General features: G+C 43.4%; 1 protein-coding gene across 2 annotated transcripts in view; it reads right to left on the minus strand.

Annotated features, from left to right (window-relative positions):
- The window catches only part of PPP2R3B (protein phosphatase 2 regulatory subunit B''beta), a 396,604-nt gene that overhangs the window by 219,411 nt on the left and 164,363 nt on the right, over positions 1-12,830 (minus strand). For both annotated transcript variants that reach the window (XM_069204311.1, XM_069204312.1), the window contains exon 2: positions 10,638-10,823. In XM_069204311.1, the coding sequence (XP_069060412.1) occupies positions 10,638-10,823 (186 nt within the window). The remainder of the gene's footprint in view (positions 1-10,637; positions 10,824-12,830) is intronic.

Genomic DNA, 12,830 nt, shown 5'->3' on the forward strand with positions numbered 1-12,830 from the left:
GTGTAAAGTTAGAAATGCAATAATTATTTTTGTAACAAAAGCAAGTATTTGACTGGACAATGATTTATTGATAATATTGTGTGCACTCTGAGTTATGAGTCATGCTAACTTATCTGTATCGACACTACATTCCCCGAGACCCCCCACCTCCAGCAAGGGGACTTTCGACTGCTCATCAATAGCTACTACTGAGTCAAGTGCAGAAGGGTACTTGGCCCAGTTGCTCAGAATCCATTGCAAATTGGGCCTGGGACATCAGGAGTAAAAGCCCTCAATCTCTATGGTTGGGCACCGTAGTCCCTGCCTGCCTTGTGGCCCTCTGATAGAGTTCTGACACAAGCTACATGCTTCCCCGACCATCCTTCTCTATGAAGGCATCTCAGCAAACAGACAACTCGCTGGAGGAGGCTTCTTGCTCCAGATGCGTGGTAGAACAGATTTGAGACAATTACCACTATTCCTCAAAAGGATATAAAGACACCCCCATTAATAATGCACAGAAGATTTCTGTCCAAATGCGCCAATGGGTCAACAGTGGAAAGTAATGGCCGGGCAGCTCTCCTACTACTTGACCTCTCAGTGGCGTTCATCATTCTACAATATTGTACAGGCTGAAGAACCTCAGGATGCAAGGGATTTCGTCGTAGTGCCAGTGTTCCTCTTAGGGAGGTTACAGATCATCACAGTTATTTAACATTGAAGTAGAAATTACCTAAAAGGTTTTCTTTTGCTCCCCTACTTTTCAACACCTACCTCTTGCACTGGTCTCTGCTCTTACAACAACCATCATGACAAACAAATGATCCTGAGGCTGGTCAAACTGACCAACCTGGGCCCTATGTCTGTGGCCTCGACCTGCTGGTAGCCTCCATCTCAATGTGGCATAAACTGAATTCCTCAGATATGAGGATTATGGAATGTGCAGTACTGTGTCAAGCGTCCAAAAGGAACTTGTAGATGGCCCACCTATGCCAGTCATCATGAAAGCAGAGTTATTTAATCCTTCAGGTCAACCAACTATCCAAATCCTCATTTATTTCTTTTAACCTGTGTAAAACATGTGTTCCTATTTCTGGGGTTGTCTTATTGGGGTTGCAACCATCATTCTGGTACTCCACCTGGTAATTACAGTAGTGCTATCCTCCTGGTGGACCCTTCGTACCTTTCCCACTGGCTCCAGCAGACTATGATATGAAGTGCAGGCTACTCATCCCCCTCTAGTCTCAGAGCCATATCTAACAAATCTTGAAAATTGGATAATGGCATCCAATAGCCTAGCAAATCTTACTCATGGTTCTCTGCACTGCACATCAGACATTAAACCACGTTGGCCTGTGCTTCCTGCAACAATACATCCAAGCCTACTAATCAGAGAGAAAATCTACAATTTGAAAAACTCCTGTGGCAGCAAATCAGGCAAGGCAATCTTGCACACAGGTTCCAACATGGACCTCTGCAGACAAGGCAACTATTCTTTCTAGCTCCTACTTTGCCTACATTAGAAAAGGCCAACACGTTGCATCATACCACAGAACAAAACCACAAAACCAGTGGTTGTACATATCTGTGGTATGCTCGCTTTTTTCTCCCTTAAATTGTTTACCAAAACTATTGTATCTCATTATCCCATTTTCTGTTAGTACATTCTTTCCCTGTTGGACATTTGTTCCTAACTCCGTCCTTGTCGTCTCTTAGTTCATTAGCTTTAAGTTTCTTCATTTCATTTGTAATTCAGAATGTGTAATTTGAAACATACTGGAGAATTGGATGAGACTGATGCAAAGCCTGGATGTACAGGCATTTACCTTTACTATTGAGTTTTCTTTTCCCACATTAGAGTGGTGATGAGGTGGCTTGTACTTCGAATAAACTTCATTTATCTACCTTCATCCTTGATCTTCCATTGTATAATGGGAGCCCTGTGAGCTGATTCTGCAGAGCTGCTGGACTCCTAAAGACCCCAACCTGTGCAGCATGTACACCACAAGGACTTCTCAAAGCAATTTTAATTGAAAGCATAGACAAAAGGTATTAAATTATCTTAACTGAAAGGTGGTATGTCTGCTCTGCACAGGCTCATATCCTACATCCAGACACAGTTTTATTTACCCAACAGGCAACCCTCATCCCTGTGTTGTTTTATATGACATCAAGACCACTTTTAGCATACTGCCATTGTAGATACGCATCAAGCCACAGATTTCTTTCAAAACTGAACCACACACTGCCGATATTTGCTGAAGGCATTCCTTTACACAATCTAGCACAGCTGAACAAAGTTTCAGCTTTCATTTACCGATTACTAGCGGTGACAAATGTTACTCTAAACTTTGCTACTACTTAAAAGGTATTCTTTAAGCCTCCTTCTATCTTAAAGAATATCAATCTATTTCCTTACCTCAAGATATAACAGGAATCTCGAGCTACAAAGTACTTGAGTGAAAGGACTTTACAGTACCTTGAAAAGAAACTTCGATCTTTAAAAAAAAAAAATTTGCAAAACTGCACCTGTTAAAGTTACAGGGAGAGGATTCTAGGTCAGGACCCAGAGGCAAGGGTTAGGCTTAACATTGCTTACTTAATTGCATCCAGCTGCCATTGACAACAATACGATTTAATAAGCAACTACATTTCCCATGAGTCCTTGGGAAAAAACAAAACACAATGTCCAATCAGAGCGCTGTCCCATTCCATAATAGCCACCGAAGATCTCCCTCCTTCTTTCTTCACTGCTACAGCAGCACTAAGATAAGTGGTTTCCTCTTTTCATCGTTTTAATGCCCTCTCTCAACACAGCAGTGATACAGAACAACATATCTCATTTTCCACTTTGGTGTAGGCCGCGAGTGTGACAAAGGTTATTTGTTTGTGTTGCTAATTACTGCTTTTCTCCACAGGACAGCAACAGGAGCACTCCTGTCTCCTATGCAGTCTCTTCAACAATTGTGCCCAGCTCTAGTGCGCGGCGCTATATCCGACTGCTAGGGGGCCAGTGCACACATTTGATTCACACCTCGCATGCCTGAACATCCCGACAGCAGGCGTGTCAGTTTCACTCGCTAACAGGAGCTAAACGCGTCCGACCGCATCCTTGAGCGGGAGCTGTCTTTCTATATTTCTATATTAAATTTGGGCACTTAGTTGTCATTGAGCTTTCGCCTGGAGACCAAACACTTGTGACGTGGGTAAGGCCATATTTCCGTGTATTTACTTGGGACACGTCCCAGGTGGCTCACACTTGCCCACGTTATAAAGGATGGCTGTCCCAGGCCTCAAAATAAGTTTACAGCTTAGGCTTGGGATCCCTGTGTTAATGCTCCCTGTACCTGAAGCCTTGTCCTCTAATTGCAAAACCTATCCAGGGTTTCTATACAAATCACCCATTTAATCTAAACCAACATTATGGGAGATTGAGGTTTCTGAAACATTTATGGAGGAAGAGGGTTTTATCTACCTCCCCACAGATGATCAGTAGTGTCAGGTAATGGATGCCTCCATCTTCAAGGTGATTACGCAATTGGTGGCGCCCTTGGAGAGGAAAATTGTACAATTACAGATGCAATGCCAAAAAACCCTCAGGCAGAGGGAGTACTCTACCGGGCCTCAGGTCTCTGAACCTCCAGGGCAGCCAACCACCTTCAATCCGGAGGCCAAGTGCAAACACTCAGATAATACAGGAGTTGATCTGGGTGCCTTTGCGAGCCTTAAGAAGTCCTTTATGAAATCTCAATCCCTTTCTTGAGTCCAAAATCCCAGGCACTTCGGGGGACCCACACTCTCCCCTTCGTGTATAGATGGGGATGACTCCCCTAGTGCCTTGGACAGCAATGCAGACTCCAGCGGCGTCCGTCCTAACCGGGCCACTAACATCAAACCAGGACTCTGACATGTTGGACCTGACGATCTCTTGCACCCCACTTCTTTGAAGTGGTGCCTGGCCCCCAAGGTAGCCTCCTACATAGCAGGTCGAATACGAAAAAAAAACTAGATAAAGAAGTAAGGAGATGTCTCTGTGCTGAGTGTCCCAGACCATCATTGGAGGGTAAAGTAGCTCTTACCCTGGAGGTTGACTCCAAGATGGCCACTTTCTTGGCGAAGTTTATCCAAGACCCCAAGAAAGGATAGATCGCTCCTGGCGCTCTTGACAGGGCAAACTTTTGGATGTATCAGGAACCCTAGCCAAAAATTATAGACATGGAGGAAGATGCCAAGGCATCCGGGTCCCTAATTTCCCCGGAAATCCTGTCCAACGGGGCTCAAAGAGCGATAATCATTTTAGGGAACGACAATTGTGTGATTTTGACAAAGCGCCAAAGGTCGCTCCTGATCAAAATCGGCCCAAAACCTGGGGATCTATCCACTTCTGAAGCCAGTCCTGTAGCCCAAGTGAGCCAGTTTGAGGATACATTTGTCCAGGAACAGGGCAAATTTGTAAATACATTTACCTCCCTGGACAAGGCACAGTTCTCCAATTAAGCAAGCCTTCACGCCTCGTATTTTTGCTGTAGCCGGTCGTGGTAGGGGGCGCTCGACCGGCCATGCCTTTCCCAAGCCTCTGCTCGAGGTGCAGATCCCTGCCAAAGCCAATAGCAAGACACCTCCAGATTCTGAAAATTTTACCAGACAAGAAGTTACCCCCGACGTCGGGGTTCCAGAGGTCCTGGTGTCCCCAACAATTCCCAAGGCAAGAGTGCAAGACTCAGAAGGGTTAAAACTTGGGGGGCAGACTGGCGCAGTTTTTGCATGCTTGGGAGAATCTATTACCAGGTGCATGGGTCTTACAGACTGTGAGGGGTTTTCAAATAGAATATTACAGGACTCTCTTTCAGCCCTAGAGACCAAATCCCCTGTCCTTCCCTCGGGAATAAGCACAGCTAGTGGATCAGGAAATTGCGAGCTTCTTGGGAAGAGGTGCAAAAGTTCTATCCACCTTACATCCATCGGGGTTCCTCAGCAATGCCATTTTGGTGGAGAAGCGGGATGGCGGTCAATGCCTGATTATCAATCTATGGGAATTCAATGAGTGGCTTGTCTACCGCCACTTCAAAATGGAGGGCATTCATCTTCTCAGAGACATCCTTCAGGTAGGCGATTGGATGGTCTGCTTAGATCTGAAAGACGCCTATCTCACAGTTCCCATCTTTTCCCCACACAAACGCTTCCTGAAATTCCAGTGGAGGTCTAAGATATTCAAATTCATATCCCTTCCTTTCGGGCTATCTTCTGCTCCATGGTGTTTCACTAAACTTCTAAAACCAGTGATGGAACATCTAAGAGCTAAGGGGTGCGTCTCATCGCCTACCTGGACGATATCCTTCTCATGAATTAATGTCCACTGCGCGTGACCCGACATCTACAGTGGACTAAGCCTTCTGGCACAAAAAATGTCCAAAATATCGACACGAGCGGGGGAAAACCCTCTCCAAATCTCAAATTTAATTGCGTCACCTGGCTCAAGTTGTGGGACTCCTTTCATCGTCCATACAAGCAATATTTCCCAGCCTTCTTCATTATCGGGAACTTCAAGATCTCAAAAGTTCTCCCCTCAAGAAGGTCAGACCTACTCCCAGTATATTCCACTCTGTGCAGAAGCACGAGAGGAATTACAATGGTGGATCTCTCATATCGAGGCCTGGAATGGACAGATCTTGTGATAGAATCAGATGCCAGCGGTTTGGGCTGGAGAGCACGCTGCAGACAATTTTTCACAGGAGGAAAGTGGTCTTCCGCAGAACAGGCCATTCACATAAATTGCCTGGAACTCATGGCAGGTTCCTTCGCTGTAAAATGTTGGACGAAAGGCAAGGTGCAGTGTTATCATCTCAAGATGGACAACGTAGTGGCAGTTCGGTATGTCAATCACATAGGTGGGACATGGTCAAAGATCCTGTCGGATCTGGCTCGGTCATTTTGAGAGGATTACCTACTGCATCAGATCTCGGTGTCAGCAGAACATCTCCTGGGCAGGATCAATCAGGCAGTGGATGGGCAATCTCGCCATTGGAGGGATTGCAGTATCCCCGGATGCTTCACCAGGAACTCTTCAGACAGATATAAGACCATTGGGTCCCTTTCTCCATAGACCTCTTTGCCTCTCGCCTTGATTTTTAGCTGGACAGTTATTGCAAATGGCGTCTGGACCCCAACGCAACTTTAACCAACGCCGTTCTCCTGGAGTGGAGCAAGGAGTTGGGGTATGCATTTCCCCCTTTTGCGATGATAATGAGATTATCTACTCAGGTCCAGAGGCAGAAGGCAGATCTGGTTGTCATCACCCCGATTTGGAGATCTCACGTTTGGTTTCCAGCTCTGATGGAACTTTCTTGGGATTTTCAAGTCCCTCTATCCCTGTTAACAAATCTTCTCTGGGATCCCCAGGGCAACCTGCATCACCTAGTTCTAGCCTGCTCCCTGTGTCCTATGGCTTGGCGGATTACAGGAAACATTGGAAAGTCCCTGGCATTTCACAAGAAGCTGCCTCCCTACTTGGCAGAGCTTGGGCAGATAACACAAATAAGAGATACTGTTCCGCCTGGTCTCGATGGTTGGGTTGGTGTCTACAACACCAGTTGGATCGTTTGGGGGCAGATGTTGTCCACATATTGAATTTTTTAGCGGCGTTGGCCTCTGACGGCTTGGCATACAGGTAGGTTAATACCTTCCGGTCTGCGATTTCAGCGGGACATTTTCCAATCAATGGTCATCCGGTTGGGGAACATCCCTTAGTTTCTAAACTCCTAAGGGGTATCAGGCTGTCTGTTCTTTCCGAACCCAGGCATTCCAGATTATGGGACGTGAATCAAGTTCTCAATGTGGTTAAGTTGAGGCCATCTAATAAGTACCTATCAAGGAAACCGTTATCTTCCAAGGAGGCTACTTTGTTTTGTCTTATTTCTTTCTGAAGATTTTTGGACGTGAGAGCTCTGGATTTAACAGGTAGACCACTTACCCCAGAAGGGGTTACTTTCCATAATGCTAGTTGAACGAAAAGTAATTCAAAAGCGGTTTCTTATCCAATGTTTCCTGATGTTCCGAAATTATGTGTGGTTAATACACTAAAAGCATTTGAGGCTACAATGGAGGAGCTCAGTCCCCCGGGTGAACATCAACTTGTGATTGCTATGATCAAACCTCACAAAGAGGTTTCTCCCCCTACCATTGCCAGATAGATCAGATGGGCTATGCAAGAAGCTGATATAGATGTTTCCCAATTAGGAGTTCACTCAGTGAGGGGCGCCATGGCTTCTAAGGCTTTTGCTTTGGAGGAGAGGTTGGAAGACATCCTTTATGCAGCAAATTGGTCCTCTGATTCTACTTTTAAAATGTTTTAGTTCAAACCAATCACAAATCTGGAAACTCTAGTAGTGGATAAGCTTTGAACTAACCTAATCCTCGTCTCTGGGTCCACACATAGAATGAAAAATGTCCTAGCTATTGTAACGAAAAGTTTCAATTCTATTAAGGACACGGACGCGAGGATTAAACCACCCTCTTTTCCTAATAATGGAATATATGCTCACCCGATCGAGTATTATACTACTTTGCAAGTAAATAATTTCATTTATGCAAAGGTTTATGTGGAAATGAATATGCTGAGTATAGTGGAATGTTTTAAAATGTTTGCATGGTGGCTAGTGAAATTTTCTGATTCTGCAATTCTAAAAGGTTGATTTTGTTATTCTTTAGTGTTAGATTCTGGCAAACAGGAGTGACGACAACGGAATCGGCTGTGTTTGCACAAAGAAAGAGAAAGGGGGAAGATCTTCAGTGGCTATTATGGAGCGGGACAGCGCTATGACTGGACATTGTGTTTTGTTTTTTTCCCCCAAGGACTCATGGGAAACGTAGTTGCTTATTAAATCGGATTGTCAATGGCTGCTGGATACAATAAAGTGAGGAAAGTTAAGCCTAATCCTCACCTCTGTGTCCTTAATAGAATTGAAATTTTCCGTTACGATAAGCTGGGAAATTTTCCATTTTTGAGTACCACATCTGAGTAATGGGTTGAAGAGAGATTTAACAAAACTCCAAAAGAAAAAAATCAATTAAGATTAAGGACTGTAAGAAAGTGGAGGAAAGAACTGAAAGGTTTTGTTAACACCACACTCCACAACTGGGACCACTTCTTTTGAATTACCTAATGGAAGAAGGGTTGCTACATTTGGATAATTTGCATATGTTAAATGGAAAAAAGTTGTGGCTGTGAGATGTGATTGTAATAATGTTTTGGAGGGAGAAAGATATGAAATGATAAAAAGGAAACATGGATATAATTAAAGGAAAGAGGATAGATGGAGTAACCTGAAGTGTGAGTATTGGATAATGATCAAAGCTCCTGGTGGATACAAACCATTGTCTCATTTCAATAACCAACCCAAGTGCAGTTGAAGACTGCAGTGTGTAGAATTTAGACAACATGCATATCTTTGGCTGGTCCTTCCTAGCTGTAGAAGGGGAAGATCTATAGCAGTTTCCTTTTATTTTTTTTCGTTTGAACTGTTTATCAAATCTATTGTATTGAAGTATTCCATTTTCCCCCTTCTTCAAACTCTTTTCATTGAGGTTTCCCCCCCATTGTAATACATCTTGACAGAGTCATCATAACATTTACATTGCAATTGTTACTTGTTAACATGGATGCCCTAGGCACAGGGTAAACTCACTGTGGAACTCAGGGTAATGTCAGACCAGAGGTAGGAACTGTGGGTTCTCCAGTTCATGGGTGGAAGGGGAGTGTGTTAGCTATGCGGTCCGTGCTGAGTGCTTTTAGGAGACTGCAGCTCCAGTATGTTACAGTCAGGCATGTATACCTCTCAAACACTGAATGCCGTGTGTGGGTGAAGCTAGGCAACGGCGCAATAATTATTCCATTTTCCCTTAATATACTTTCCCCCTGTTGATCATTGTTCCTGCCCCTGCCTTCTCACTATTCACACCTTTTATTTTTTTTCATTTTCTTTTGAATTCCAAATGCGTGATGGTAAAGAACAACATCGGCAGCAGTGTGAATTAATTTGTACTACACTATATATCTCACTCCTCTTCACAATTCAAGTGCAGCTATGTTTAGCATCGAGTTTCAGACAACTGGTTTGGAGCATCTCTTTTGGCCTCGGGAACCTCAATGCTTCCCACATACCAACACTACAACCATACACTCTGCCAACCAAAAATGCAAACTTGGCATGCACCAAACTGGACTTGGCAACCTGGAATTTTTTTTTTATAACTCTGTTTTTATTAAGTTTGAAAACCAGACAAACAAAAATACAGTGCAATGCATTTCAATGCGAGAAGTTACAGTATCATTGTGTCACATTGCTGGAGGACAAAGTTGACATAAAATACAAGGCAAGGGTCGACAGCACCCACTGCGGCGTAAATTCTACCCTCTTGCACCCCCCCCATCAAGGATCCACATGGAACCAGTCATTACATATATAGTAAATAACAAAGACCTAGCCTACTACAGTTGGTAGTCACTTATCAAGTTGATGCACAGTGTATGTATTCAGCCCTCATCTGTACTTCCTGCAGAACTAAGATCCTCCACCCCGTGAACCGTTCCGGTTGTGCTCCCCAGGCAATCACGTCTGTCAGCGTCCCCTCCTCCCTGCATGTTATCCGCATATATTGTTCCTCAGCTGCACCCCATTCTATTAAAACTCGAATCCAGCAAGAGATAGAAGGGTTCCGGGCACTCATCCAGTCAATAGCCACCCGACGCTTGGCCAACACCAAAGTCAGCTGTGTGAGCTTATATGGGATACTCCTACCCCGAGGTCTCCGCGCTACAAGTAGGAGGCATGTCAATGGTGTTGCCACCAGTCCCGCTCCTGTAACCTCCTCCACTCTCTCCACCACCTCCTGCCAAAAATTGTGCACCGCCCTACAGGACCAAGCTAAGTGTAGGAAGGAGGCATCAAAAGCGCCACATCTGGGACACCCGGCCCCTCGTCCAGAATCAATCTTATTGGGCAACCTGGAATATTAAGTCTAACTTGAACTATACCGGACAAGGCAAAATGTCACACCTGCACTAAATAGGACAAAACTCATGCAATAATATTGAGCTACACCAGTGAAAGCAATGTATTATACAAATATGAATACAACACATATATCATACACATCTGATTCAAAAGCACAGAAAAAGATTAGTGACAGGGTTGAGAGTTAATATAGAAGCCCTGGAATTCAACCAGCTACATAAAGAACCCTCATACATAGTCAGAAAACCTCTGGACACAGCTCCTGAACAAAACATTTATATAATCTAACTAGCAGTGTGATAACTGTGGACTGACCTAGGCATAAGGGTGTGATAACAAAAGGGTACTGGGCAGGAGAAAGATTGTAATTAATCAGGAACGATTAGTTTAATTTATGTTGAATAATATATTTGTAGGAGGCAATCAAGACTAAGCAGTATGGGAGAGAACTAGGACACGTTAGAAATCTGGGCAAGGCCTGAGAGAAGGCGAGTTTGAACAGGGACAGGATGCAATGGCAGGCAGTCAAAGTCATCTATATGGCAAGATTGACTGATGCATCCATGGTGGGCAAACGTCTAGTGAGCACTGAGTGTAGCATAGATAGTTCAAGGGTCTACCAAAATTGTTATCAGAAAATCTTACCTTCGCCACTTTACCCATGTCTTCTAGGGTTGCTTTTTCCTTTGGAAACTGAGAAAAAGTTTTCTCTATTTTTGAAATGATAGCATCAATGTTCAAGTTGGCTTTTGGACAGCCTCGTGGAAAATAAAACTTTGGAATCGTCTGGCTAAGAGAAGGAGTTAATGGTTGTTCTTTCTTTGGTTGAACCTAGAAAGACATACAAAATAAATAAGAGAAAGGCATGCTGTGCGAGATTTAAAAACATCAATCACCTATTACTCCATTTGCAATTAAAAACAGAATTTATAAAGCACAAATCAGGCAAAGGAGAGCATCGTACACTTTACAGTGGTTCAGTATAGCAAACAACAAAAGAATAATGAGATGAAAAGGACAAAGAATTGAGAAACAATGGCCAGTAGCATCAGAAGATAATACACTTCAGATATAAAATTTACAGGAAGCATTCCATGATGCAGGTGTCGCGTAGGCTCTCATTATTCTAATGAGACTACTGGATTTGAGCAGCAGAATCGCCTGCTGTGTGGGGGACTGAGTCTAGCCCACTACAGGTGACACTTTTCGGCCTAATCCAGGTTTTTCTCCGGCTAACTAGCAGTACCTCATCTCCACCCAAGAGCAGGGATTATTGGGCAGCCGATCGCATGACACAATTGATTCCTCAGGGAAATCGTGGTCACTCAGGTCACATCTGTTTCTCTTGTTTACATTAGTCTCACATATACTAGGACAAACAGAAGCAGTATATGTTTCAATAAGGTTTTAAAGAAGCAATTGCATCTTAGATAACAAAGCATGTACTGCAATAACCAGGAGGATGAAGCATGACAGGATTAATATAGTGACGAGGAGAGTAAAGCATAAAAATAACGCTACCATATTGTCACCATAATCATTGAAATAATTCCTACTTAGGCTATATTAGAGCACAGCATGTTAAGCTCTAGTTCTGCCCTTCAGGTTCCCCTGGGAAGACATTATCCCTCATAACTGAGCAAGAGGCCTGTAGTCTGCATAAGCAGCTGTAGCGAAGCGTTCAGCAATCAACATTCAGTTGTGGTCATCTGGCTGGAATCTCCCTCTAACGTACATGGGTCAAAGTAGTGTTTTATAATAAAACAGCTGATGTTCCAAGAAAGGATCCCTACATAAGAGTGTATATGTTTCTATGAACACTAGAGACAAAGCACTACCACTTTTGCCGGCAACACATCTTACTGCATCCTTAAGAAAAGCACAGAGTGAAAGAAATGTCTTGTTTAAGAATGCCATGCTTGCGTAAGCAAAGAACAGCTAGATAGAGAAAATAAAACAAGACCGCAAATGTGGCTTTTATTAAAATAATAAAGCAAAGCTCCATAAAATATGTCTAGGATAAAGTGCACAGCTGCAGGCCTAGTTTGCTAAAATAACATGTATGAAGCTATAACTAAAATGGATACACGTGTATGGGACAGAGAAGTGTTTTTGTAATAAAGCAGCTGGTGTTCTGAGAAAATGTCCCTACGTAAGGATGTGTATGTTTCTATGAACACTAGACACAAAGCGTTACCACGTTTACCGGCAACCTATCTTACTGCAGCCTTGAGAAAAACACAGAGGGGAAAGAAATGTCTTGTTTAAGAACGCAGTGCTGACCTAGGCAATGTACAGCTAGATACAGAAAAATAAAACAAGACGCAAATGTGGCTATTGTTAAAATAATAAACAAAGCTGAATAAAATATATCTAGGTTAAAGTGCACATCGGCAGGCCTAGTTTCCTAAAATAACATGCATGGAGCTTATAACTAAAATGGCTACACAACACATGAAAGTTTGAGGAGAGATACCAGCCACAGTTAGGCCAGATCAATACTTTTTTTGGCGCACAGATGCCAAGTACAAAGCAAGTAGCCAAAAATACTCCAAGCCAATTTTCACCTGACTGAACGGGTAACATAGTGGTTCAAGGAAACTGTTCATGACATTTGGGCAGGGACGAGGATTACTTCAGAGGCAAGTGAGAGTATCATGAAAAGGTTGGAAGTAGGGTGAGGAAAGGACTACCTCACCTCTAGGTTAACTCAACTTGAAAACGGGCTTTGATGCCGATAAGGAGTTTAGAATAGCAAAATTGGGAACAAAAGCAGAAGCAGTGGTGGGTCTCTGAAGTGGCAGAACTCAATTTGCAGGAGTTTTAAGTCAGGAAAAA

Source organism: Pleurodeles waltl, chromosome 8 (genome assembly GCF_031143425.1).
Source record: "Pleurodeles waltl isolate 20211129_DDA chromosome 8, aPleWal1.hap1.20221129, whole genome shotgun sequence".
NCBI classification, from domain to species: Eukaryota; Metazoa; Chordata; class Amphibia; order Caudata; family Salamandridae; genus Pleurodeles; species Pleurodeles waltl.